The following is a 24,686-nucleotide window of genomic DNA, read 5'->3' as shown; positions in this document are numbered from 1 at the left end:
ACTTGACTATAAATCTATTTAAAATTGATATAAAAAATGTAATATAGAACATCCATTTGCAATACAAAGTGTGATCTAATCGGAGGACTCCTACTGTACAGACAGATTTACATTCTGTAGATGTTTCTCTTGAACAGGTAAAACCCTACTGAGGCTTAGATACAATCTGTAGCACCCAGTGATGTAGTGGTAAAACAAATTGGTTGGTAAACTCTGACAGCCGGTCGCGGTGATAAAAGTGATGCTCCCTATGCTTTCAAAGCCTTTTTCTGCAAAAGGTGGGTAAACTGCCTTGCAAAAAGAAAAAGTGCAGGTAAACTGTGTTGACTTGTGTTTACCCTCCACTACACCACTGGTAGCCCTGAAAATCAGCATTGTAGAGTGATTGAAATTTAAAGGCAATGGTTAAGCTTTCTCAGAGAATGCATTAACGGCAAACGCTGCATATGTTGGCGCCAGCTGTGCCATCAGAGACTCTGGGTTCGCGCCCAGGCTCTGTCGTAACCGGCCGCGACCGGGAGGTCCGTGGGGCGACGTACAATTGGCCTAGCTTCGTCCGGGTTAGGGAGGGCTTGGTCGGTAGGGTTGTCCTTGTCTCATCGCGCACCAGCGACTCCCGTGGCGGGCCGGGCGCAGTGCGAGCTAACCAAGGTTGGCAGGTGCACGGTGTTTCCTCCGACACATTGCTGCTGCTGGCTTCCGGGTTGGATGCGCTGTGTTAAGAAGCAGTGCGGTGAGACAAGATAGTAGGTACTAAAAAACTATTGGATACCACGAAATAATTCCCTTTAAATTTACACCGCGCTACAATGCTGATCTTTGGTGCTACGGATTAAATCCAGCCCTGAGTCTGCCATGAGACAGCACATCAACCCATGAGAACACCGGAAGGAATAACAAGTAGTAATAGTTGGCTATAATATAGTAATTGGCAATCACCGGAGTGGATCAGGTGCCTGTCTTGTGGTGTCTGATATTTAAGCAGTTATATAAAGAAGAAATAACAGTGTGGACTCCTACCAGTGTGCTGATCTGGTCTGGTATCATTCTCAGAAATCTGAGTGTGTTTGTGCTCTCAGAAAGCTAAGTGTGTGTATGCGTGTGTTTTTTGCCAGCTGGACACTCCTCATACTGCTGGTGTTTTCTGGACCCTCCAGCAGACAGGAATAGCACAAACACACTCTGAGAGTAGAGAGGGACAAAGCTGAGTCTGCATCTCACACCGCTCCCTGAGAACAGGAGGGGACCGGATCAGAAGGATGTGGGGTTCTCACACACACACTCTGCACCCCCACTGACCATATCTACGTGACTGTGACCCCAGGGCCAGGGCCAGCCTATTATTTTACAGTAAACAAACTCAAACAGGCCAAATACCAGACACATATTCTCTCTGGATACAGTACACACACTAGGAGAGGAGACCTGACACCTGTTTGAGAGAGACTACTAAGAGACTACTGACTGACTGACTGACTGACTGACTGACTGACTGGTTGACTAAGTGATTGGCTGACTACTGACTGACTGAGTCACTGACAGATTGACTGACTGATTGACTAAGTGAATGACTGACTGATTGACTGACTAATTGACTGACTGACTGATTGACTGACAAACCGCCTGAATGAACAACCCAGTCTTCTACAACACTTGAACTATCACACACTCTGGTCTCTTTGTCTCTCTCTCTCTCTCTCTATATATATATATATATATATATCGCTCTCTCTATATATATATATATCTCTCTGTCTCTCTCTCATGTCCCTGAGGAGTTTCTTGATCAGAGAGCTGAATCAATAGCAGCCGGCCAGCCGCCTCGTCATTCCACGCTTTACCAACCATATGATCCCTTAATACGCACAAGGATTAGTGGCACAAACACACACACACAGGGTTAGTGGCACACACACACACAGGGTTAGTGACACACACACACACACACACACACACACACACACACACACACACACACACACACACACACACACAGGGTTAGTGGCACACACACACACACAGGGTTAGTGGCACACAAACACACACACACAGGGTTAGTGGCACACACACACACACAGGGTTAGTGGCACACACACACACACACACAGGGTTAGTGGCACACACACAGGGTTAGTGGCACAAACACACACAGGGTTAGTGACACACACACACACACACACACACACACACAGGGTTAGTGGCACACACACACACACACAGGGTTAGTGGCACACAAACACACACACACAGGGTTAGTGGCACACACACACAGGGTTAGTGGCACACACACACACACACACAGGGTTAGTGGCACACACACAGGGTTAGTGGCACAAACACACACAGGGTTAGTGGCACACACACACACACACACACACACACACACAGGGTTAGTGGCACACACACAGGGTTAGTGGCACAAACACACACAGGATTAGTGGCACAAACACACACACACAGGGTTAGTGGCACACACACACACAGGGTTAGTGGCACACACACACACACACACACACACACACACACACACACAACACACACACACACACACACACACACACACACAAAACCTACACACACACACACACAGGGTTAGTGGCACACACACAGGGTTAGTGGCACACACACACACAAGTGGTGAAATACTGTCTCAGGTTTTCCTGCTCCTGTCTGATGGAATAACTGGTACAGATCCCCCTCATCTCCACTGTGTCTGTTTTTCTATTGGTGTGTTGGGAATCCCCAGGGCTGGGGGAGGGTGCGTCTGCGTGTATGCCCTGTGGAACAGCTCTGGGCAGGGATGCGTATGTGTGTGTGTGTGTGTGTGTGTGTGTGTGTGTGTGTGTGTGTGTGTGTGTGTGTGTGTGTGTGTGTGTGTGTGTGTGTGTGTGTGTGTGTGTGTGTGTGTGTGTGTGTGTGCCACTAACCCTGTGTGTGTGTGTTTGTGCCACTAACCCTGTGTGTGTGTGTGTGTGTGCCACTAACCCTGTGTGTGTGTGTGCCACTAACCCTGTGTGTGTGTGTGCCACTAACCCTGTGTGTGTGTGTGTGTGTGTGTGTGTGTGTGTGTGTGTGTGTGTGTGTGTGTGTGTGTGTGTGTGTGTGTGTGTGTGTGTGTGTGTGTGTGTGTGTGTGTGTGTGTGTGTGTGTGTGTGTGTGTGTGTGCCACTAACCCTGTGTGTGTGTGTGTGTGTTAGGGTAGAAACGGCAAGTCTTCGACAGCATGTATTCCCCATGTGGAGACCACAGAAGCAGTGTGTGTCACACAGGATAGAAAACCCATCTGACCTATTTACAACTTACCTCCATCGTGTGTCTTGTGTGTATGTTGTGTGTGTTTCTTAGGGACGGTCCCCTATCACAGACAGCGAGAAATAACAAGAAAGGAAGAGGAAACCTGCCCTCTCTCTCTATATTTTTTGTTTAACTCAATCATATTCAGACAATTTAATAATCTCAGCTAGAGTAAAACAATTATATAAAAATGTACATTGGAGTCTACCTGAATACCTGACTACAAATACCTTTAGGATAGAGTCTTCTTGAATACTCGACTACAAATACCTTTAGGTATAGAGTCTTCCTATATACTTGACTACAAACACCTTTAGGTATAGAGTCTTCCTGAATACTCGACTACAAACACCTTTAGGTATAGAGTCTACCTGAATACCTGACTACAAACACCTTTAGGTATAGAGTCTTCCTGAATACTCGACTACAAATACCTTTAGGTATAGAGTCTACCTGAATACTCGACTACAAACACCTTTAGGTATAGAGTCTTCCTGAATACCTGATAACAAACACCTTTAGGTATAGAGTCTTCCTGAATACTCGACTACAAACACCTTTAGGTGTAGAGTCTACCTGAATACCTGACTACAAACACCTTTAGGTATAGAGTCTTCCTGAATACCTGATAACAAATACCTTTAGGTATAGAGTCTTCCTGAATACTCGACTACAAACACCTTTAGGTATAGAGTCTTCCTGAATACCTGATAACAAACACCTTTAGGTATAGAGTCTTCCTGAATACTCGACTACAAATACCTTTAGGTATAGAGTCTTCCTATATACTTGACTACAAACACCTTTAGGTATAGAGTCTTCCTGAATACCTGATAACAAATACCTTTAGGTATAGAGTCTTCCTGAATACCTGATAACAAACACCTTTAGGTATAGAGTCTTCCTGAATACCTGATAACAAACACCTTTAGGTATAGAGTCTTCCTGAATATTCGACTACAAACACCTTTAGGTATAGAGTCTTCCTGAATACCTGATAACAAACACCTTTAGGTATAGAGTCTTCCTGAATACCTGATAACAAACACCTTTAGGTATAGAGTCTTCCTGAATACTCGACTACAAATACCTTTAGCTATGGAGTTGGGTTCAACCAACCAACAATAAACCTTGGCTCTCAGTCCTACTTTGTGACATGGGTCCCCATGGATACGCACACGCGTGTGGGTGCATGCACACCAACACGTGCGCACACAATGAAAGAGGTCCACAATGAAAGAGGTCTATACAGACGCACAGAGAGTTCTGAGCTCCACATGTTGACGGCCGTGTTTGGGTGTTGTAACGCTGTGGGAGCGTCGGTGTGTGTTCCATATTTAATCGCTCTGTTGAGTAGTTCTGTGTTGGGCCACAGTGTGTTGGGCCAGTGTGCGGTGTGCGTGCGTGTGTGTGTGCGTGCGTGCGTGTGCGTGTGTGTGTAAGGCCGGTGCCGGGATTTGCCACGAACTCTGGGAGCTCATGTGAAACTGGAGTTGGTTGACAGGATGAATTAATGAACAGCATTCAGATGCTACACTAAACACAAGGAACCAGCATTCAGGCTGGCAGAAACACACACACATCAGTGTCATCTTCAGTGGCAGCTACAAGAGGACTGCAGGCTGGACAACTAGTGTGTACATGACAACTGTTTTCATATTTTGAATTATTGGCACGTGTGAGAATTCCGATCAATCGATCGTCAAGTGCCGAATTGTCACACGTGCCAACAATTCCAAATATGAAAACACTCAAAAGTGAAACATGTGCATAGTTAAACCACATGATAAACAGGTTTGTAGCACCACTCTACACTATTACTGACACGTTTGTCCTTTTCTCCCATGGTCATCCAGGGAATGCTTTTCTACCATGGTCATCCAGGGAATGCTTTTCTACCATGGTCATCCAGGGAATGCTTTTCTACCATGGTCATCCAGGGAATGCTTTTCTCCCATGGTCATCCAGGGAATGCTTCTCTACCATGGTCATCCAGGGAATGCTTTTCTCCCATGGTCATCCAGGGAATGCTTTTCTACCATGGTCATCCAGGGAATGCTTTTCTACCATGGTCATCCAGGGAATGCTTTTCTACCATGGTCATCCAGGGAATGCTTTTCTCCCATGGTCATCCAGGGAATGCTTCTCTACCATGATCATCCAGGGAATGCTTTTCTACCATGGTCATCCAGGGAATGCTTTTCTCCCATGGTCATCCAGGGAATGCTTTTCTACCATGATCATCCAGGGAATGCTTTTCTCCCATGGTCATCCAGGGAATGCTTTTCTACCATGATCATCCAGGGAATGCTTTTCTACCATGGTCATCCAGGGAATGCTTTTCTCCCATGGTCATCCAGGGAATGCTTTTCTACCATGATCATCCAGGGAATGCTTTTCTACCATGGTCATCCAGGGAATGCTTTTCTACCATGGTCATCCAGGGAATGCTTTTCTCCCATGGTCATCCAGGGAATGCTTTTCTACCATGGTCATCCAGGGAATGCTTTTCTACCATGATCATCCAGGGAATGCTTTTCTACCGTGGTCATCCAGGGAATGCTTTTTTTTTTATTTCACCTTTATTTAACCAGGTAGGCTAGTTGAGAACAAGTTCTCATTTGCAACTGCGACCTGGCCAAGATAAAGCATAGCAGTGTGAACAGACAACACAGAGTTACACATGGAGTAAACAATTAACAAGTCAATAACACAGTAGAAAAAAAGGGGAGTCTATATACAATGTGTGCAAAAGGCATGAGGTAGGCGAATAATTACAATATTGCAGATTAACACTGGAGTGATAAATGATCAGATGATCATGTACAGGTAGAGATATTGGTGTGCAAAAGAGCAGAAAAGTAAATAAATAAAAACTGTGGGGATGAGGTAGGTGAAAATGGGTGGGCTGTTTACCAATAGATTATGTACAGCTGCAGCGATCGGTTAGCTGCTCAGATAGCAGATGTTTGAAGTTGGTGAGGGAGATAAAAGTCTCCAACTTCAGCGATTTTTGCAATTCGTTCCAGTCACAGGCAGCAGAGTACTGGAACGAAAGGCGGCCGAATGAGGTGTTGGCTTTAGGGATGATCAGTGAGATACACCTGCTGGAGCGCGTGCTACGGATGGGTGTTGCCATCGTGACCAGTGAACTGAGATAAGGCGGAGCTTTACCTAGCATGGCCTTGTAGATGACCTGGAGCCAGTGGGTCTGGCGACGAATATGTAGCGAGGGCCAGCCGACTAGAGCATACAAGTCACAGTGGTGGGTAGTATAAGGTGCTTTAGTGACAAAACGGATGGCACTGTGATAAACTGCATCCAGTTTGCTGAGTAGAGTGTTGGAAGCAATTTTGTAGATGACATCGCCGAAGTCGAGGATCGGTAGGATAGTCAGTTTTACTAGGGTAAGCTTGGCAGCGTGAGTGAAGGAGGCTTTGTTGCGGAATAGAAAGCCGACTCTTGATTTGATTTTCGATTGGAGATGTTTGATATGGGTCTGGAAGGAGAGTTTGCAGTCTAGCCAGACACCTAGGTACTTATAGGTGTCCACATAGGCAAGGCAGTCATCCGAAAAACCGAGGTTACTGAGTCTGCCGATAAGAATATGGTGATTGACAGAGTCGAAAGCCTTGGCAAGGTCGATGAAGACGGCTGCACGGTACTGTCTTTTATCGATGGCGGTTATGATGTCGTTTAGTACCTTGAGTGTGGCTGAGGTGCACCCGTGACCGGCTCGGAAACCAGATTGCATAGCGGAGAAGGTACGGTGGGATTCGAGATGGTCAGTGACCTGTTTGTTGACTTGGCTTTCGAAGACCTTAGATAGGCAGGGCAGAATGGATATAGGTCTGTAACAGTTTGGGCCCAGGGTGTCTCCCCCTTTGAAGAGGGGGATGACTGCGGCAGCTTTCCAATCCTTGGGGATCTCAGATGATATGAAAGAGAGGTTGAACAGGCTGGTAATAGGGGTTGCGACAATGGCGGCGGATAGTTTCAGAAATAGAGGGTCCAGATTGTCAAGCCCAGCTGATTTATACGGGTCCAGGTTTTGCAGCTCTTTCAGAACATCTGCTATCTGGATTTGGGTAAAGGAGAACCTGGAGAGGCTTGGGCGAGGAGCTGCGGGGGCCGGAGCTGTTGGCCGAGGTAGGAGTAGCCAGGCGGAAGGCATGGCCAGCCGTTGAGAAATGCTTGTTGAAGTTTTCGATAATCATGGATTTGTCGGTGGTGACCGTGTTCCCTAGCCTCAGTGCAGTGGGCAGCTGGGAGGAGGTGCTCTTGTTCTCCATGGACTTCACAGTGTCCCAGAACTTTTTGGAGTTGGAGCTACAGGATGCAAACTTCTGCCTGAAGAAGCTGGCCTTAGCTTTCCTGACTGACTGCGTGTATTGGTTCCTGACTTCCCTGAACAGTTGCATATCGCGGGGACTGTTCGATGCTATTGCAGTCCGCCACAGGATGTTTTTGTGCTGGTCGAGGGCAGTCAGGTCTGGAGTGAACCAAGGGCTGTATCTGTTCTTAGTTCTGCATTTTTTGAACGGAGCATGCTTATCTAAAATGGTGAGGAAGTTACTCTTAAAGAATGACCAGGCATCCTCAACTGACGGGATGAGGTCAATGTCCTTCCAGGATACCCGGGCCAGGTCGATTAGAAAGGCCTGCTCACAGAAGTGTTTTAGGGAGCGTTTGAAAGTGATGAGGGGTGGTCGTTTGACTGCGGCACCGTAGCGGATACAGGCAATGAGGCAGTGGTTGCTGAGATCCTGGTTGAAGACAGCGGAGGTGTATTTGGAGGGCCAGTTGGTCAGGATGACGTCTATGAGGGTGCCCTTGCTTACAGAGTTAGGGTTGTACCTGGTGGGTTCCTTGATGATTTGTGTGAGATTGAGGGCATCTAGCTTAGATTGTAGGACTGCCGGGGTGTTAAGCATATCCCAGTTTAGGTCACCTAACAGAACAAACTCTGAAGCTAGATGGGGGCAATCAGTTCACAAATGGTGTCCAGGGCACAGCTGGGAGCTGAGGGGGGTCGGTAGCAGGCGGCAACAGTGAGAGACTTATTTCTAGAGAGAGTAATTTTCAGAATTAGTAGTTCGAACTGTTTGGGTATGGACCTGGAAAGTATGACATTACTTTGCAGGCTATCTCTGCAGTAGACTGCAACTCCTCCCCCTTTGGCAGTTCTATCTTGACGGAAGATGTTATAGTTGGGTATGGAAATCTCTGAATTTTTGGTGGCCTTCCTGAGCCAGGATTCAGACACGGCAAGGACATCAGGGTTAGCAGAGTGTGCTTCTGATGTTGACATGCATGAAACCAAGGCTTTTTCGATCACAGAAGTCAACAAATGAGGGTGCCTGGGGACATGCAGGGCCTGGGTTTACCTCCACATCACCCGCGGAACAGAGAAGGAGTAGTATGAGGGTGCGGCTAAAGGCTATCAAAACTGGTCGCCTAGAGCGTTGGGGACAGAGAATAAGAGGAGCAGGTTTCTGGGCATGGTAGAATATATTCAGGGCATAATGCGCAGGCAGGGGTATGGTGGGGTGCGGGTATGGCGGAGGTAAGCCCAGGCACTGGGTGATGATGAGAGAGGTTTTATCTCTGGACATGCTGGTTGTAAATGGGTGAGGTCACCGCATATGTGGGAGGTGGGACAAAGGAGGTATCAGGGGTATGAGGAGTGGGACTAGGGGCTCCATTGTGAACTAAAACAATGATAACTAACCTGAGCAACAGTATACAAGGCATATTGACATTTGAGAGAGACATACAGCGAGACATACAGTAATCACAGGTGTTGAATTCGGAAAGCTAGCTAAAACAGTGGATGAGACAACAGCTAATCAGCTAGCATAACAACAGCAGGTAAAATGGCATTGACTAGGCAACGGGCCGACAGATAAAACAAACAAGCAGAATGGAGTACCGTGATTAATGGACAGTCCAGCGTGCATCAGCTATGTAGCCAAGTGATCAGAGTCCAGGGGCACAGGTGTTAAATTCGGAAAGCTAGCTAAAACAGTGGGTGAGACAACAGCTAATCAGCTAGCATAACAACAGCAGGTAAAATGGCATTGACTAGGCAACGGGGCCGACAGATAAAACAAACAAGCAGAATGGAGTACCGTGATTAATGGACAGTCCAGCGTGCATCAGCTATGTAGCCAAGTGATCAGAGTCCAGGGGCAGCGGTGGATGGGACAGGGGGGCTGGACTGGCGAGTGTTATCCAGGTTAAGAAACTAACAATGACTAAATAGCTTGTAGCTAGTTAGCTGGTTAGCTTCTGGAGGTTCTTGAGTGTGTTCTAAGAATTAAAAATAATAGCGATTCCGTATCACATTGGGTGAGGCAGGTTTCCGGAAGGTATAAACAATTTTTTTTAAATCGGGAAGAGATAGAAAGTACATATGGGCCACTGCGTGTTTGGGACGCGGCGATGCAGACGGTTAGCAGGCCTGTGCTAACAAGCTAACAGATTAGCAGGCCAGGGTAAACAAGGTAGTAGTTAGCGGACCTGGGTTAAACAAGCTAGCAGTTAGCATGCCGAATTAGCAAGCAAGGAGATAGCGAGGGCTAGAGAGTTAGCCTTTGGAGGACGTCGCGGTGGGGTGAGTCTGTTTATTCCTCTTAATGCAGTGACATCGATAGACCGGTCGTGAGTCCGGGTATTGTAGCCCAGGAGTATGCTAGGAGCACAGGAGGTCTGGCCGGGTTAGCTTCAAGCTACGTGGGTGGAAACGCTAGCCAGGAGTAATCAACCATGGTTGCTGTTTAGCTCGATAGCTAGTTGTGAAGATCCAGCTGAAAAATGTTCCGTGTACGGTGGGAATCCGGGGATAAAAAATAAATAGGTCCGTTATGCTCTGGTTAGCATCGCGTTGTTCGAACTGGCGAGAGCTTTCCGAGCTAAAGGTTAGCTGATGACCGGTTAGCTGAAGACCGCTAGCATAGCTGGTGGTTAGCTTCAGTTGAGGGGTTCCGGTTCCGAAGTAAATATAAATACTTTAGGAAAAGTAGCTACATTGGGTGAGGCGGGTTGCAGGAAAGTATTTGGAAGCTTAGGTTTAGCAAAATGTTTTTAAAGGTATGCGAAGAAAAATATCTAAAACGAAACGAAAAAGAGACGATATTTACAGAGAGACGATACGACAGGACAACTTAGTGCTACGCCATCTTGGATCTAGCCATGATCATCCAGGGAATGCTTTTCTACCATGATCATCCAGGGAATGCTTTTCTCCCATGGTCATCCAGGGAATGCTTTTCTACCATGATCATCCAGGGAATGCTTTTCTCCCATGGTCATCCAGGGAATGCTTTTCTACCATGGTCATCCAGGGAATGCTTTTCTACCATGGTCATCCAGGGAATGCTTTTCTACCATGGTCATCCAGGGAATGCTTTTCTACCATGGTGATCCAGGGAATGCTTTTCTACCATGATCATCCAGGGAATGCTTTTCTACCATGGTCATCCAGGGAATGCTTTTCTACCATGATCATCCAGGGAATGCTTTTCTACCATGGTCATCCAGGGAATGCTTTTCTACCATGGTCATCCAGGGAATGCTTTTCTACCATGGTCATCCAGGGAATGCTTTTCTACCATGGTCATACAGGGAATGCTTCTCTACCATGGTCATCCAGGGAATGCTTTTCTACCATGGTCATCCAGGGAATGCTTTTCTACCATGGTCATCCAGGGAATGCTTTTCTACCATGGTCATCCAGGGAATGCTTTTCTACCATGGTCATCCAGGGAATGCTTCTCTACCATGGTCATCCAGGGAATGCTTTTCTACCATGGTCATCCAGGGAATGCTTTTCTACCATGGTCATCCAGGGAATGCTTTTCTACCATGATCATCCAGGGAATGCTTTTCTACCATGGTCATCCAGGGAATGCTTTTCTACCATTGTCATCCAGGGAATGCTGTGCTCAGAACTCCAGAAGTGTAACTGAACAGAGAGGTCGACACAGAGAAACAGCCATACAGTGTCACTTCATCTTGTTCGTATGTATCATAAGCTGTAGTCAAATGCAGTCAGTTACTAGTGGCAATTACAGGGAGGATGCAATGAGAGACAGAATAAACTGGCAAAAGTCCTTCAGACGAGTGAGAAGCTTGTTTATGAGAAGTTAATAGCAGGAATGCAATATGGGATGTTTGACTCTAAATAGACTCAATTGAATGTTGATTACATGTTGGTTCAACGTGTAAACAATGTTGATTCAACCAGTGTGTGCCCAGTGGCAAGACTTCTACAGTAGTAGAGCTCTGTGAGGAGCAGAGAGATGGCTTCTTGTCTCCCTCCACAGTGACTGAGGTTCACACAGTAGTCTGGAGCACCCCCTTCAGGCTGATAATGTCACTGCAGCAGGCAGAGCAAGACCTAGCCTAGCTGAGAATGAGAATAAAGAAACAGAGACCGACTGGACACCTGGCTAACCAAGACCTATCTCTCTAACAAGAGAAGACAATCACCAGACTCACAGGTACAGACATGACAGATATGACTAACTAGGTAGGACTCAGAGGAGGCTGGTGGGAGGAGCTATAGGAGGAAGGGCTCATTGTAATGGCTGAAATGGAATCAACGGAACGGCATTAAACACAAACATATGGTTTGTTTATTCCCACTGCAGCCATTACAATGAACCCGTCCTCCTATAGCTCCTCCCACCAGCTTCCTCTGGTAGGACTACATTCATAACACAGGTCCAATGTACCATCTGTCTTGCACACAACAAATAGTACTACGACTGGTTTCAGCGATCCTAGTGGTAAGTGGTCTATGTGTGAGGCAGTGAGCTGTCTTTTTGTGTGAGTGCATGGTCTTGGCGTGCCTGGAGAGTTGAGTGGTCTTTGTTCTAGGAGTGAGTGGTCCTCACGGTCTTTCTGTTCAGTTAGTATTAGTGTCTCGAGCAAAGAGCAACAGATCTCACAGCTTTGAGTTGGTAGACAGCATCCTATTCAGTGTGAATATATACCGTGTGTATGAAGCCACCACAGGAGGTTGGTGGAACTTAATTGGGGACAAGGAGCTCTTGATAATGGCTAAAGCAGAATAGGTGGAATGGTATCAAATACAAAGAGGAGAGAAGGGGAGAGGAACCAAAGAGAAGAGATGGGAGATGAGGAGGCAAAGAGAAGAGAGAGGAGATGAGAGGAAGCAAAGAGAAGAGAGAGGAGATGAGAGGAACCAAAGAGAAGAGAGGATGACAGGAACTAAAGAGAAGAGAGGATGACAGGAACCAAAGAGAAGAGAGGAGAGGATGACAGGAAGCAAAGAGAAGAGAGGATGACAGGAACCAAAGAGAAGAGAGGAGAGGATGACAGGAAGCAAAGAGGAGAGAGGAGAGGTGACAGGAACCAAAGAGAAGAGAGAGGAGAGGATGACAGGAATCAAAGAGAAGAGAGGAGAGGATGACAGGAATCAAAGAGAAGAGGAGAGGTGACAGGAACCAAAGAGAAGAGAGGAGAGGATGACAGGAACCAAAGAGAAGAGAGGAGAGGATGACAGGAAGCAAAGAGGAGAGAGGAGAGGTGACAGGAACCAAAGAGAAGAGAGAGGAGAGGATGACAGGAATCAAAGAGAAGAGAGGAGAGGATGACAGGAATCAAAGAGAAGAGAGGAGAGGTGACAGGAACCAAAGAGAAGAGAGGAGAGGATGACAGGAACCAAAGAGAAGAGAGGAGAGGATGACAGGAACCAAAGAGAAGAGAGGAGAGGATGACAGGAACCAAATAGAAGAGAGGAGAGGATGACAGGAACCAAAGAAAAGAGAGGAGAGGATGACAGGAACCAAAGAGAAGAGAGGAGAGGATGACAGGAAGCAAAGAGAAGAGAGAGGAGAGGATGACAGGAAGCAAAGAGGAGAGGAGAGGATGACAGGAAGCAAAGAGAAGAGAGGAGAGGATGACAGGAACCAAAGAGGAGAGAGGAGAGGTGACAGGAACCAAAGAGGAGAGAGGAGAGGATGACAGGAACCAAAGAGAAGAGAGGAGAGGATGACAGGAACCAAAGAGAAGAGAGGATGACAGGAACCAAATAGAAGAGAGGATGACAGGAAGCAAAGAGAGAGGAGAGGATGACAGAAACCAGAGGAGAGAGGAGAGGTGACAGGAACCAAAGAGAGAGGAGAGGTGACAGGAACCAAAGAGAAGAGAGAGGAGAGGATGACAGGAACCAAAGAGAAGATGACAGGAACCAAAGAGAAGAGAGGATGACAGGCACCAAAGAGAAGAGAGGATGACAGGAACCAAAGAGAAGAGAGAGAGGATAACAGGAATCAAAGAGAGGAGAGGATGACAGGAACCAAAGAGAAGAGGATGACAGGAACCAAAGAGAGGAGAGGATGACAGGAACCAAAGAGAAGAGAGGATATATTTCACTTTATATTTCTCTCTCCTGTGTAGTCCTCTGCAGATCATTTGGTAGAGCAAGGCACTTCCAAAGCCAGGATAGTGGGTTTGATAACCGGGTCCATCCGTATGTAAAATAAACTAATTAAATGCACATCTTTGGAGAACAACGTCTTCTAAATAGCATATTATGTTTATTCTCCTCTCCACAGGAGGCTGGTGAGGGGAGGACGGCTCATAAGAATGACTGAAATTAAGTGAACGAAATGGTATCAAATACAAATGTGTCAATACCATTCCATGTATTAGTATGAGCCTGTCCTCCCAGAGAAATAGAGGTAGAGGAGGATGAAGGGTTCTTCACCACTGTAATAAAGTCAGTTGTAATGGAACGTACTGTACAGCGCTTTGAATTTATCACATCATTTATGGTCAGCCATAGAAGTCATAGCTTATGGCTATTATATTGTTACTATACAGTGACCTACAGTATATCCTCTTTTCCTGTGTGTGAGAGAGTGATTCCTTTGCTCTCCCCTTAGGATGATGCTATTCTAATGCGGTCGAGGAAAGGTTTCCCAAACTAGGTCCTGGGGGCCCCTGGGGGCATGTGTTATTTATTTTTTGACCTAGCACTACACAGCAGATTCAAATAATCAAAGCTTGATGAGTTGGTTATTTGAGTCAGCTGTGTAGTGCCTGGGAAAAAACTGAAACATTCACCCAGGGGACACCCCAGGACCGAGTTTGGGAAGCCCTGGTGTAAGACAAGCCTTGTCAAACTCCTCCTCAGGGACCCCCAGGCCTTTCCATACCTTGAACTGTTCCAGAGCTAGCACAGCGGAGTCAACTAATCATCAAGCCCTTGACTAACTGAATGAGGTGTGCGAGTTCAGGGCTACAACAAAATGGTGAAATGTCTGGGGGTCCCTGAGGAGCGGTTTGAAGAAGGCTGGTGCTCTCCTGAACATACCTGATACAGCCTGTACCTGGCAGGAAACCTACACACCTGTCACATACACATACCGTGCCATGGGTAACGCTTGAATTAGTAGCTCATTTCAATAGAAATCTAACATTAAAGAGGTCTATAAAACCTAACCGCTCCCTTGGTCCATACAGTATATACACAAAAGGTATACGGTGGCATGTAATTGTCCAGTACGGACATTGATTGATCCACAGTAAATTAGCTACACTTTGCCAAAGGCAGTGTACAGTACATGGGCTCTGGGACATGGTCTAATACAGTGCAATGGGAAACACACATACAGACACTAAAGACCATGATTGGCAGCAGACAAGGTGTCCTGAGAGGCACTCAAGGATCATGAATTTGCATGAAGCAGTTTTACAGAGTGTAAATGCTAATATGGACATCCAACACACAACACATTCTGTTTGAGTTCATTTATTGTACAATATCACAATAAAAATGTTGTCCAAATGATGTTAACAAAACATCTACAGGTTCCAATTCAGGCTGAAATATATAGATGCTTACTGACGTCCTGATGAGGGGACTAGGTGCCTGATCCTTACTGGAGAGGAATCACCCATTGTCATCAACAGGACCTACAGCAGCCAGTAGGAGATGAGTCTCATGTCAGGATTCAGTCCTAGATGATCTGTGTTCAAGGTCAACACACTGGTGGTCTGCAGTTCAGTTTGAGTTGGACACTAGACTGCTGCCCTGCTCTAAGAGAACACCAGACAGATTGGGTCTGTACCGCCCGCCGGGACAGGCGAGTAGTGTTGTTGGGGATTCAGGTTGGTTGGTTGTTTGGTCCAGGTCTGATGTGTTAAGAAGCTGCGCCGCAGGGTCAGGGGTTGAGGGTGAAGGGTCATGAGGCGGGGTTTAGGAGCGGGTGTACTTCCCCCAGATGTGCAGCATGAAGACCGACGCGATGAACAGCAAACTCATCACCAGCACTGGTACTGGACCTCTGAGGAGAGACCACACACACACAGGTTACCACCTGGATCTCTGAGGAGAGACCACACACACACACACACACACACAGGTTACCACCCGGACCTCTGAGGAGAGACCACACATACACAGGTTACCACCTGGACCTCGGAGGAGAGACCACACACAGGTTACCACTCATACGTTACCACCCATACACACACAGACCCATACACAGAGGAGAGACACATGCAGGTTATCACCCATACACTGAGGAGAGACAACACAGGTTACCACCCATACACTGAGGAGAGACATAGGTTACTATGCATACACACACAAAAAACAGTGGCACAATCCCAAACTGGCCCAATCCCCTACAGCAGTGGTATTCAACTCACCCTAGGAGGTACAGAGTCTGCTGCTTCTGTTCTACCTGATCATTAATTACACACACCTGGTGTGCCAGGTCTAAATCAGTCCCTGACTATTTTATTTTATTTTTTATTGCACCTTTATTTAACCAGGTAGGCAAGTTGAGAACAAGTTCTCATTTACAATTGCGACCTGGCCAAGATAAAGCAAAGCAGTTCGACAGATACAACGACACAGAGTTACACATGGAGTAAAACAAACATACAGTCAATAATACAGTATAAACAAGTCTATATACAATGTGAGCAAGTGAGGTGAGAAGGGAGGTAAAGGCAAAAAAGGCCATGGTGGCAAAGTAAATACAATATAGCAAGTAAAACACTGGAATGGTAGTTTTGCAATGGAAGAATGTGCAAAGTAGAAATAAAAATAATGGGGTGCAAAGGAGCAAAATAAATAAATAAATAAAATACAGTTGGGAAAGAGGTAGTTGTTTGGGCTAAATTATAGGTGGGCTATGTACAGGTGCAGTAATCTGTGAGCTGCTCTGACAGTTGGTGCTTAAAGCTAGTGAGGGAGATAAGTGTTTCCAGTTTCAGAGATTTTTGTAGTTCGTTCCAGTCATTGGCAGCAGAGAACTGGAAGGAGAGGCGGCCAAAGAAAGAATTGGTTTTGGGGGTGACTAGAGAGATATACCTGCTGGAGCGTGTGCTACAGGTGGGAGATGCTATGGTGACCAGCGAGCTGAGATAAGGGGGACTTTACCTAGCAGGGTCTTGTAGATGACATGGAGCCAGTGGGTTTGGCGACAAGTATGAAGCGAGGGCCAGCCAACGAGAGCGTACAGGTCGCAATGGTGGGTAGTATATGGGGCTTTGGTGACAAAACGGATTGCACTGTGATAGACTGCATCCAATTTGTTGAGTAGGATATTGGAGGCTATTTTGTAAATGACATCGCCAAAGTCGAGGATTGGTAGGATGGTCGGTTTTACAAGGGTATGTTTGGCAGCATGAGTGAAGGATGCTTTGTTGTGAAATAGGAAGCCAATTCTAGATTTAACTTTGGATTGGAGATGTTTGATTAGGGTCTGGAAGGAGAGTTTACAGTCTAACCAGACACCTAAGTATTTGTAGTTGTCCACGTATTCTAAGTCAGAGCCGTCCAGAGTAGTGATGTTGGACAGGCGGGTAGGTGCAGGTAGCGATCGGTTGAAGAGCATGCATTTAGTTTTACTTGTATTTAAGAGCAATTGGAGGACACGGAAGGAGAGTTGTATGGCATTGAAGCTTGCCTGGAGGGTTGTTAACACAGTGACTAGAGGGGAACAATGACACAAAGCAGTGGAACTGGCTTCCAGGTCCAGAGTTGAGTTTGAGGGCCCTCCAGTATGCACTTGTGGAGCTATACACTACATTACCAAAAGTATGTGGACACCTTTTCATCAAACATCTCATTCTAGTATCATGAAAATTAAGAGTTGGTCGCTTCCTTCGATGCTATAACAGCCTCCACTCTACATGGGTTGATAATATGACTAGGATTGTGTCTTTGCCTACTGGACAATGAAAGAAAGTTGATATAAAGGAATTGCCTCCACAGATATGGTCTGATGTTGACTAGGCTACTTTGAAGCAAGGTAAAACATACCTCATATGTATTAAAACGTTCAGGTTTCAAACCATGAAGTAAATGTTTTCAAAATGCTTACTGTCTCCAGCTCATTGCAAAGTGGTGTGTGACGTGCTGATGAAGCCTTCCGTTGACTACGCATTTACTGTTTGAGATGCTGCAGCAGCTCTCACTGACAGATTTGACCCTCAAAGGCTGTCAGTATACTGTAAGGCTACACGCGTGATAAAGGCTGTCAGTATACTGTAAGCCTACACGCGTGATAAAGGCCGTCAGTATACTGTAAGGCTACACGCGTGATAAAGGCCGTCAGTATACTGTAAGCCTGCACGCGTGATAAAGGCCGTCAGTATACTGTAAGCCTACACGCGTGATAAAGGCCGTCAGTATACTGTAAGCCTACACCCGTGATAAAGGCCGTCAGTATACTGTAAGCCTACACGCGTGATAAAGGCCGTCAGTATACTGTAAGCCTGCACCCGTGATAAAGGCCGTCAGTATACTGTAAGCCGTGATGCGTGATAAAGGCCGTCAGTATACTGTAAGGCTACACGTGTGATAAAGGCCGTCAGTATACTGTAAGCCTACACACGTGATAAGGACAATGAATATACATACTGTACACGCAAGCTCCAATTTTATTCCACTAAATTATGCAAATGAACCTATAGACATAAGCATAACGAGTCAAATGTATTTCCATCGACTGGTTTTACATCAATAAATAGACTAAAAAGCATTATTTCGTAATGGGATTGTTTTCTTATCCTGGACAATTGGCCGGCGGCAATTTTATTTATTGACTTAAAGTAGCCAAAAGTCAGATAGGTGGTTCATATGGAGCTCTTTTTGAGCTCCAACCAGCCTTATAAACTGGGTGGTTCGAGCCCTGAACGCTGATTGGCTGACAGCCGTGGTGTATCAGACCGGGGCGGCAGGGTAGCCTAGTGGTTAGAGCGTTGGACTAGTAACCGAAAGGTTGCAAGTTCAAATCCCCGAGCTGACAAGGTACAAATCTGTTGTTCTTCCCCTGAACAGGCAGTCATTGAAAATAAAAATGTGTTCTTAACTGACTTGCTTAGTTAAATAAAGTTTCAAAAAAATACCACAGGTTTGACAAAACTTCTATTTTTACTGCTTTAATGACAATGGTAACCAGTTTATAATAGCAATAAGGCACCCCGGGGTTTGTGGTATATGGGCAATATATCATGGCTAAGGGCGGTGTCCAGGCACTCAGCGTTGTGGATAAGAACAGCCCTTAGGCGCGGTATATTGGCCATGATCCACACCCCCTCGTGGCTTATTGCTTAATTACCACCATTGAACTGGGACCAGTGTTTCTCCTAGCATTATGCCTTCATTGAAAATCTCCATTCTGGCAGATGTGGGTGCCTCTACACCCCATCTAGATCAATTCTAGGGGAAACATTGCCTGGGAGGCAGTAGAGATGTGGTCCTATTGTGTTTCTGCATTCATTGACGAGGATTTGATGAGAAGGCGGTGCGCCATCCCTGAAGTGGAAGGGTGGGGGGAGAGTGTTACCATACCAACCCCACCCCCCTCCTCTCTGAAGGCTGTAATTGACTTGACCTTTCTGAGTAGATCTTAATGAAGCTCTGAGACCAGCGTTCACACACACACACACACACACACACACACAACCATCTGTCCTGGACTACAGGAGCAACACCCTCAGTAACTACAGCAGGACAACTGGAACTGTGTGGAGTAGAGGAGATCTCTAACCGTTGTCAGTAGTGGTCTCAGTCTAGAACCATGACCAGGAGGCATAGAACAGCGGTCCGAGCGTCAGACAGCAGAACAACTGGAACTGTGTGGAGTAGAGGAGATCTCTAACCGTTGTCAGTAGTGGTCTCAGTCTAGAACCATGACCAGGAGGCATAGAACAGCGGCCCGAGCGTCAGACTCAAGCTGGAGTGTTCAGTGTTAAGGAACAGTATGGAGCTGAACTCACGGTGTCTGTAAGGGGACAGGGGGGCAGCTCCAGGAACATACACACCCTGGGGTCTGATCAGCATTTAGCCTCAGTCCCCCAAGTCTCATTTACTGCCATTAAACATTCATGCTCTTCCCCATAAACACTGTACATACCTACTCTGTGTGTGAGATATATGTGTGTGTGTGTGTGTGTGCGGATTTGAAGGAATACTAGAGCCTTTGTGAGTGTGTATGGTTGTGTGTGTGAGATACATATATATGCGTGCGCATTTAAAGGAATCCTAGAGCTTTTGTGTGTGGTGTGTGTGTGAGATACATATGTGTGTGTGTGCGCATTTGAAGGAATCCTAGAGCCTGTGTGTGTGTGTGCGCATTTGAAGGAATCCTAGAGCCTGTGTGTGTATGTATATACACTCACACTTTGAGTCCTGGTGAGTCCTCAGTGTAGAAGCGCCACATGCCCCCTGTGCCGCCCGCTGACGCTGTGGTCCTGCCTGCACTGCGTGTGCCACTGCTCGTTGCTTTCCTGTGACATCACACATACGAGACACAACATAGGAGCTATAACATCATATACAAGAGACAACAAGCTATTTACATGAGCATGTCAGTCACACCTTTACAGAGTTGTCTGCACACTGAAACAATTAACCTTCATTTGCTCCAGTTTTGACCATTTGAGTCTCAGATGGTTAGATGTAAAAACACAGAGGCTGTAGGAAATACTGCCTCTGCAGAGACTGTGCAGTTCTAAGCCATATCTGAACCCATAACATTATTGTGTGAAATGACAAATCACAGACACTGTCCAGTGTTTCCCGCAGGATTTCCCCCCCAGCAGTGGTGGCAAGGGTAGCGGGGGGGTGCATTGCTACTAGCAGTAACGCAATGACATGCTAGCTGTTCCCATAGACTTCCAGTCATTGAGGCAATTACCATCGATTTAAAAGTGCGTCTCAGCAGAGATATCATGGGTCGCGCTAACGGAGGATTCTGGGGGGGTGGGGGGGTTTACCACAGAAAAATATATAAATTGCAGAAAAAATATTTCTTGTAGCATTTTGTAAATGCAGATCTTAAATGCTTATTGTAAATTCTGCCCTGCTTCAGTCAGGGTTCGCTCCTAATCAGTAATGTAAAAGGTAATTTGTGCTTCAGTTGCACTCCACTAATGTGTAGGATACTTTTCTCTGGTGTTTCTCTCCGGCAGCCAGTTAAATGCAAAACAAAGCATTAGAAAGAATCCAGCTACATTTCCTATAAACATCAGAAATATGGCCATGCATAGTTTTTGCAAGAAATACCTTGCTTTTTCATTGTAAGCCAATTTACATGTGGCTGCTAGCCAAATAGTGTTGCACTTCTGTTGACATTTGATGAAAACCATTTTCTGCCGAATGTGTTGAACCAATGCATTTTGTGTGAAGTAAAACTAGTTGCACGCCCCTAATCCAAAGAACACCGGTTTCGTATTGAAAGTCGAGTTAAGTGGTTTAAAGAAACGCTGATTCTTTGTTCTTCCGCTTTTTGAAAATGCAGATTTCTAAAAGCTAATGTGACCCCTGGATATACACATTAAAAAAAAGCATTGGGCCACCGCTGCTAAATGAATGTAGGGGAAACACTGCCGTTTGAGGTAGAAGTACTATAGTACCCAACTCCCTCTACTACAGCAGTCTGTGTTCAGACGCCTGTAGTTAATGTCCTGATGTAGTGATTCATAACTGCTGTACACATCCACTGAGATTAAAGGGGGCTAAATGAGGTAATGAGTGAATGAGGGATAAGGTAGTAATGGGTAATGATGATGATGACAGCGAGGCTCTGATTACATACTGATTAAGCCTAAAGCACCAACATCTATCTCATGGTATCTACTCAGAGGGATATCTAAACACCATCACTCTACCTACAGTATTGTGTCAGAGAGACAGGAGAGGGTCCCAAATCATTTTACATCCTCTAGTCTACCTAAAATGTAGTTGATTTTAGTAATGTACTCGTGTTATAGGTTGGAGCTAGGTGGTAATGTTGATGCTTGAGAGTGGTTAAGGGTACCAGTATGTAATGTCTTGAGTCTGACTGGAGTCTTGGTGTTTGTTTGTTGTAGATCCTTCTGCATTGGGTGAGGTTGTATGTGGCTCTTGCTGCCATGTACCATGATGATGTTTGTTGTAGATCCTTCTGCATTGGGTGAGGTTGTATGTGGCTCTTGCTGCCATGTACCATGATGATGTTTGTTGTAGATCCTTCTGCATTGGGTGAGGTTGTGTGTGGCTCTTGCTGCCATGTACCATGATGATGTTTGTTGTAGATCCTTCTGCATTGGGTGAGGTTGTATGTGGCTCTTGCTGCCATGTACCATGATGATGTTTGTTGTAGATCCTTCTGCATTGGGTGAGGTTGTGTGTGGCTCTTGCTGCCATGTACCATGATGATGTTTGTTGTAGATCCTTCTGCATTGGGTGAGGTTGTATGTGGCTCTTGCTGCCATGTACCATGATGATGTTTGTTGTAGATCCTTCTGCATTGGGTGAGGTTGTATGTGGCTCTTGCTGCCATGTACCATGATGATGTAATGGTATTTTGTTTTTGAAGCGCTTTGAGATTATGAAAGCGCTATAGAAATGTAATAAATGATTATTACCTCTGTCGGACTGTGGATCCTGCTGCGCGGGGGGCCACTGTCTTGCTGGGGGATCGGCTCCCTGCACCGACATTAGTTGCACTTGATGCTGGTCCAGGCTGAGGAAGAGACAGTTACTTTAAAAACACACAAAATACTAAGATTACAGAATAAAACAGAAATGTAACCATTGGATTTGACCCACTTTGGATGTGGGGTTCTCTGAAATGATAATCACAAATAACTTCCTCATAATACACTGCTCAAAAAAATAAAGGGAACACTAAAATAACACGTCCTAGATCTGAATGAATTAAATATTCTTATTAAATACTTTTTTCTTTACATAGTTGAATGTGCTGACAACAAAATCACACAAAAATTATCAATGGAAATCAAATTTACCAACCCATGGAGGTCTGGATTTGGAGTCACACTCAACATTAAAGTGGAAAACTACACTACAGGCTGATCCAAATTTGATGTAATGTCCTTAAAACAAGTCAAAATGAGGCTCAGTAGTGTGTGGCCTCCACGTGCCTGTATGACCTCCCTACAACGCCTGGGCATGCTCCTGGACAGTCTGTGGTGCAACGTGGCGTTGGTGGATGGAGCGAGACATGATGTCCCAGATGTGCTCAATTGGATTCAGGTCTGGGGAACAGGCGGGCCAGTCCATAGCATCAATGCCTTCCTCTTGCAGGAACTGCTGACACACTCCAGCCACATGAGGTCTAGCATTGTCTTGCATTAGGAGGAACCCAGGGCCAACCGCACCAGCATATGGTCTCACAAGGGGTCTGAGGATCTCATCTCGGTACCTAATGGCAGTCATGCTACCTCTGGCGAGCACATGGAGGGCTGTGCGGCCCCACAAAGAAATGCCACCCCACACCATGAATGACCCACCGCCAAACCGGTCATGCTGGAGGATGTTGCAGGCAGCAGAACGTTCTCCACGGCGTCTCCAGACTGTCACATGTGCTCAGTGTGAACCTGCTTTCATCTGTGAAGAGCACAGGGCGCCAGTGGCGAATTTGCCAATCTTGGTGTTCTCTGGCAAATGAAAAACGTCCTGCACGGTGTTGGGCTGTATGCACAACCCCCACCTGTGGACGTCGGGCCCTCATACCACTCTCATGGAGTCTGTTTCTGACCGTTTGAGCAGACACATGCACATTTATGGCCTGCTGGAGGTCATTTTGCAGGGATCTGGCAGTGCTCCTCCTGCTCCTCCTTGCACAAAGGCAGAGGTAGCGGTCCTGCTGCTGGGTTGTTGCCCTCCTACGGCCTCCTCCACATCTGATGTACTGGCCTGTCTCCTGGTAGCGCCTCCATGCTCTGGACACTACGCTGACACAGCAAACCTTCTTGCCACAGCTCGCATTGATGTTGTAGACTCCGTCTCATGCTACCAATAGAGTGAAAGCACCGCCGGCATTCAAAAGTGACCAAAGCCAGGAAGCATAGGAACTGAGAAGTGGTCTGTGGTCCCCACCTGCAGAACCACTCCTTTAATGGGGGTGTCTTGCTAATTGCCTATAATTTCCACCTGTTGTCTATTCCATTTGCACAACAGCATGTGAAATGTATTGTCAATCAGTGTTGCTTCCTAAGTGGACAGTTTGATTTCACAGAAGTGTGATTGACTTGGAGTTACATTGTGTTGTTTAAGTGTTCCCTTTATTTTTTTGAGCAGTGTATATAGGAGCTCACTAGCTACTACTAGAGGCCCTCTTTACCAGCGATGAGTACCCTAAAGCGTCATGAACAGCGTAGTCAAATGTCATTTCTAAATGTTCATGTCATTGCAATGATTGTTTGTGATAGTCTGGCTGTCTTACATATAACAGAATAAAGATTCGCTGATTCGAAAAATGGCCACGTATACAAATAGATCATGGATCATCATACTAACTAACTTTAACTAGCTGGCTACCTTAGATGGCTTCTAAACCTGACAGTTACCTCGGCGGTAAAGAATGATTATAATATAAAACACCAATGTTAAATAAGACTAATCTATAACATCATGCCTGCAATTGTAATAGGTTAGCTTGCTAACAGAGGCTAATTGAATGTCTCTGTTATGCCTAGCTAAATTGAAAGAGAGCTAACGTAAGGTAACGTAAGTCAGTTGACTAAAGCCAAGTTAGAGGTGTACAACAATATAAATTATTTGGAAAAATTATAGAATTCTTACCATTTTAAGTTGCACTTTGGATTTCAGCTAAAGAAGAAAACTTCAACTGTTCTTCGAACTGAAGTCCACGTCAAAAGGGCAGCAGTGCTGTACACAAATCGCTACAAATTCAGAAGGAATCCAAGAAAGATGACGCTTGTCTAAAAAGGACACGATTACAGAACGAAGGACCATTTTAGGTGCCCTATGTCAAGCCTGAACCAAGAAGCTCATAATTGACATCTAACGGATTAAATTTATTACAAATGGTAGATTAATATATAACCTCATGGTAAAAATTATTTATTAAAAAAAGTGTACTTTAATT

General features: G+C 45.8%; 1 protein-coding gene across 1 annotated transcript; it reads right to left on the bottom strand.

Moving 5' to 3' along the window:
• Positions 1–15,063: 15,063 nt before the first annotated feature.
• Positions 15,064–24,506, bottom strand: sec61b (SEC61 translocon subunit beta). Its single transcript, XM_065027696.1, has 4 exons — positions 24,380–24,506; positions 22,198–22,295; positions 19,969–20,076; positions 15,064–15,614 (listed from the first exon to the last, which is right to left on the bottom strand). Exons 1-4 carry the CDS (start codon positions 24,380–24,382, stop codon positions 15,527–15,529), a joined length of 297 nt encoding a protein of 98 aa, XP_064883768.1. The 5' UTR covers positions 24,383–24,506; the 3' UTR covers positions 15,064–15,526.
• Between the last annotated feature and the right edge of the window lie 180 nt (positions 24,507–24,686).

This window comes from Oncorhynchus nerka, linkage group LG14, assembly GCF_034236695.1.
Source record: "Oncorhynchus nerka isolate Pitt River linkage group LG14, Oner_Uvic_2.0, whole genome shotgun sequence".
Classification (NCBI taxonomy): Eukaryota; Metazoa; Chordata; class Actinopteri; order Salmoniformes; family Salmonidae; genus Oncorhynchus; species Oncorhynchus nerka.
This window is presented reverse-complemented; position numbering and strand designations above follow the sequence as displayed.

Bases quoted from the DNA above. Each gene is read 5' to 3' on its own strand.
- sec61b (XM_065027696.1), bottom strand. The intron at 20,077-22,197 runs GTAATAATCATT...GTGATGTCACAG, and splicing joins GGATCCACAGTCCGACAGAG to GAAAGCAACGAGCAGTGGCA. The intron at 15,615-19,968 runs GTGAGTGTATAT...GTCTCTCCTCAG, and splicing joins GACTCACCAGGACTCAAAGT to AGGTCCAGTACCAGTGCTGG.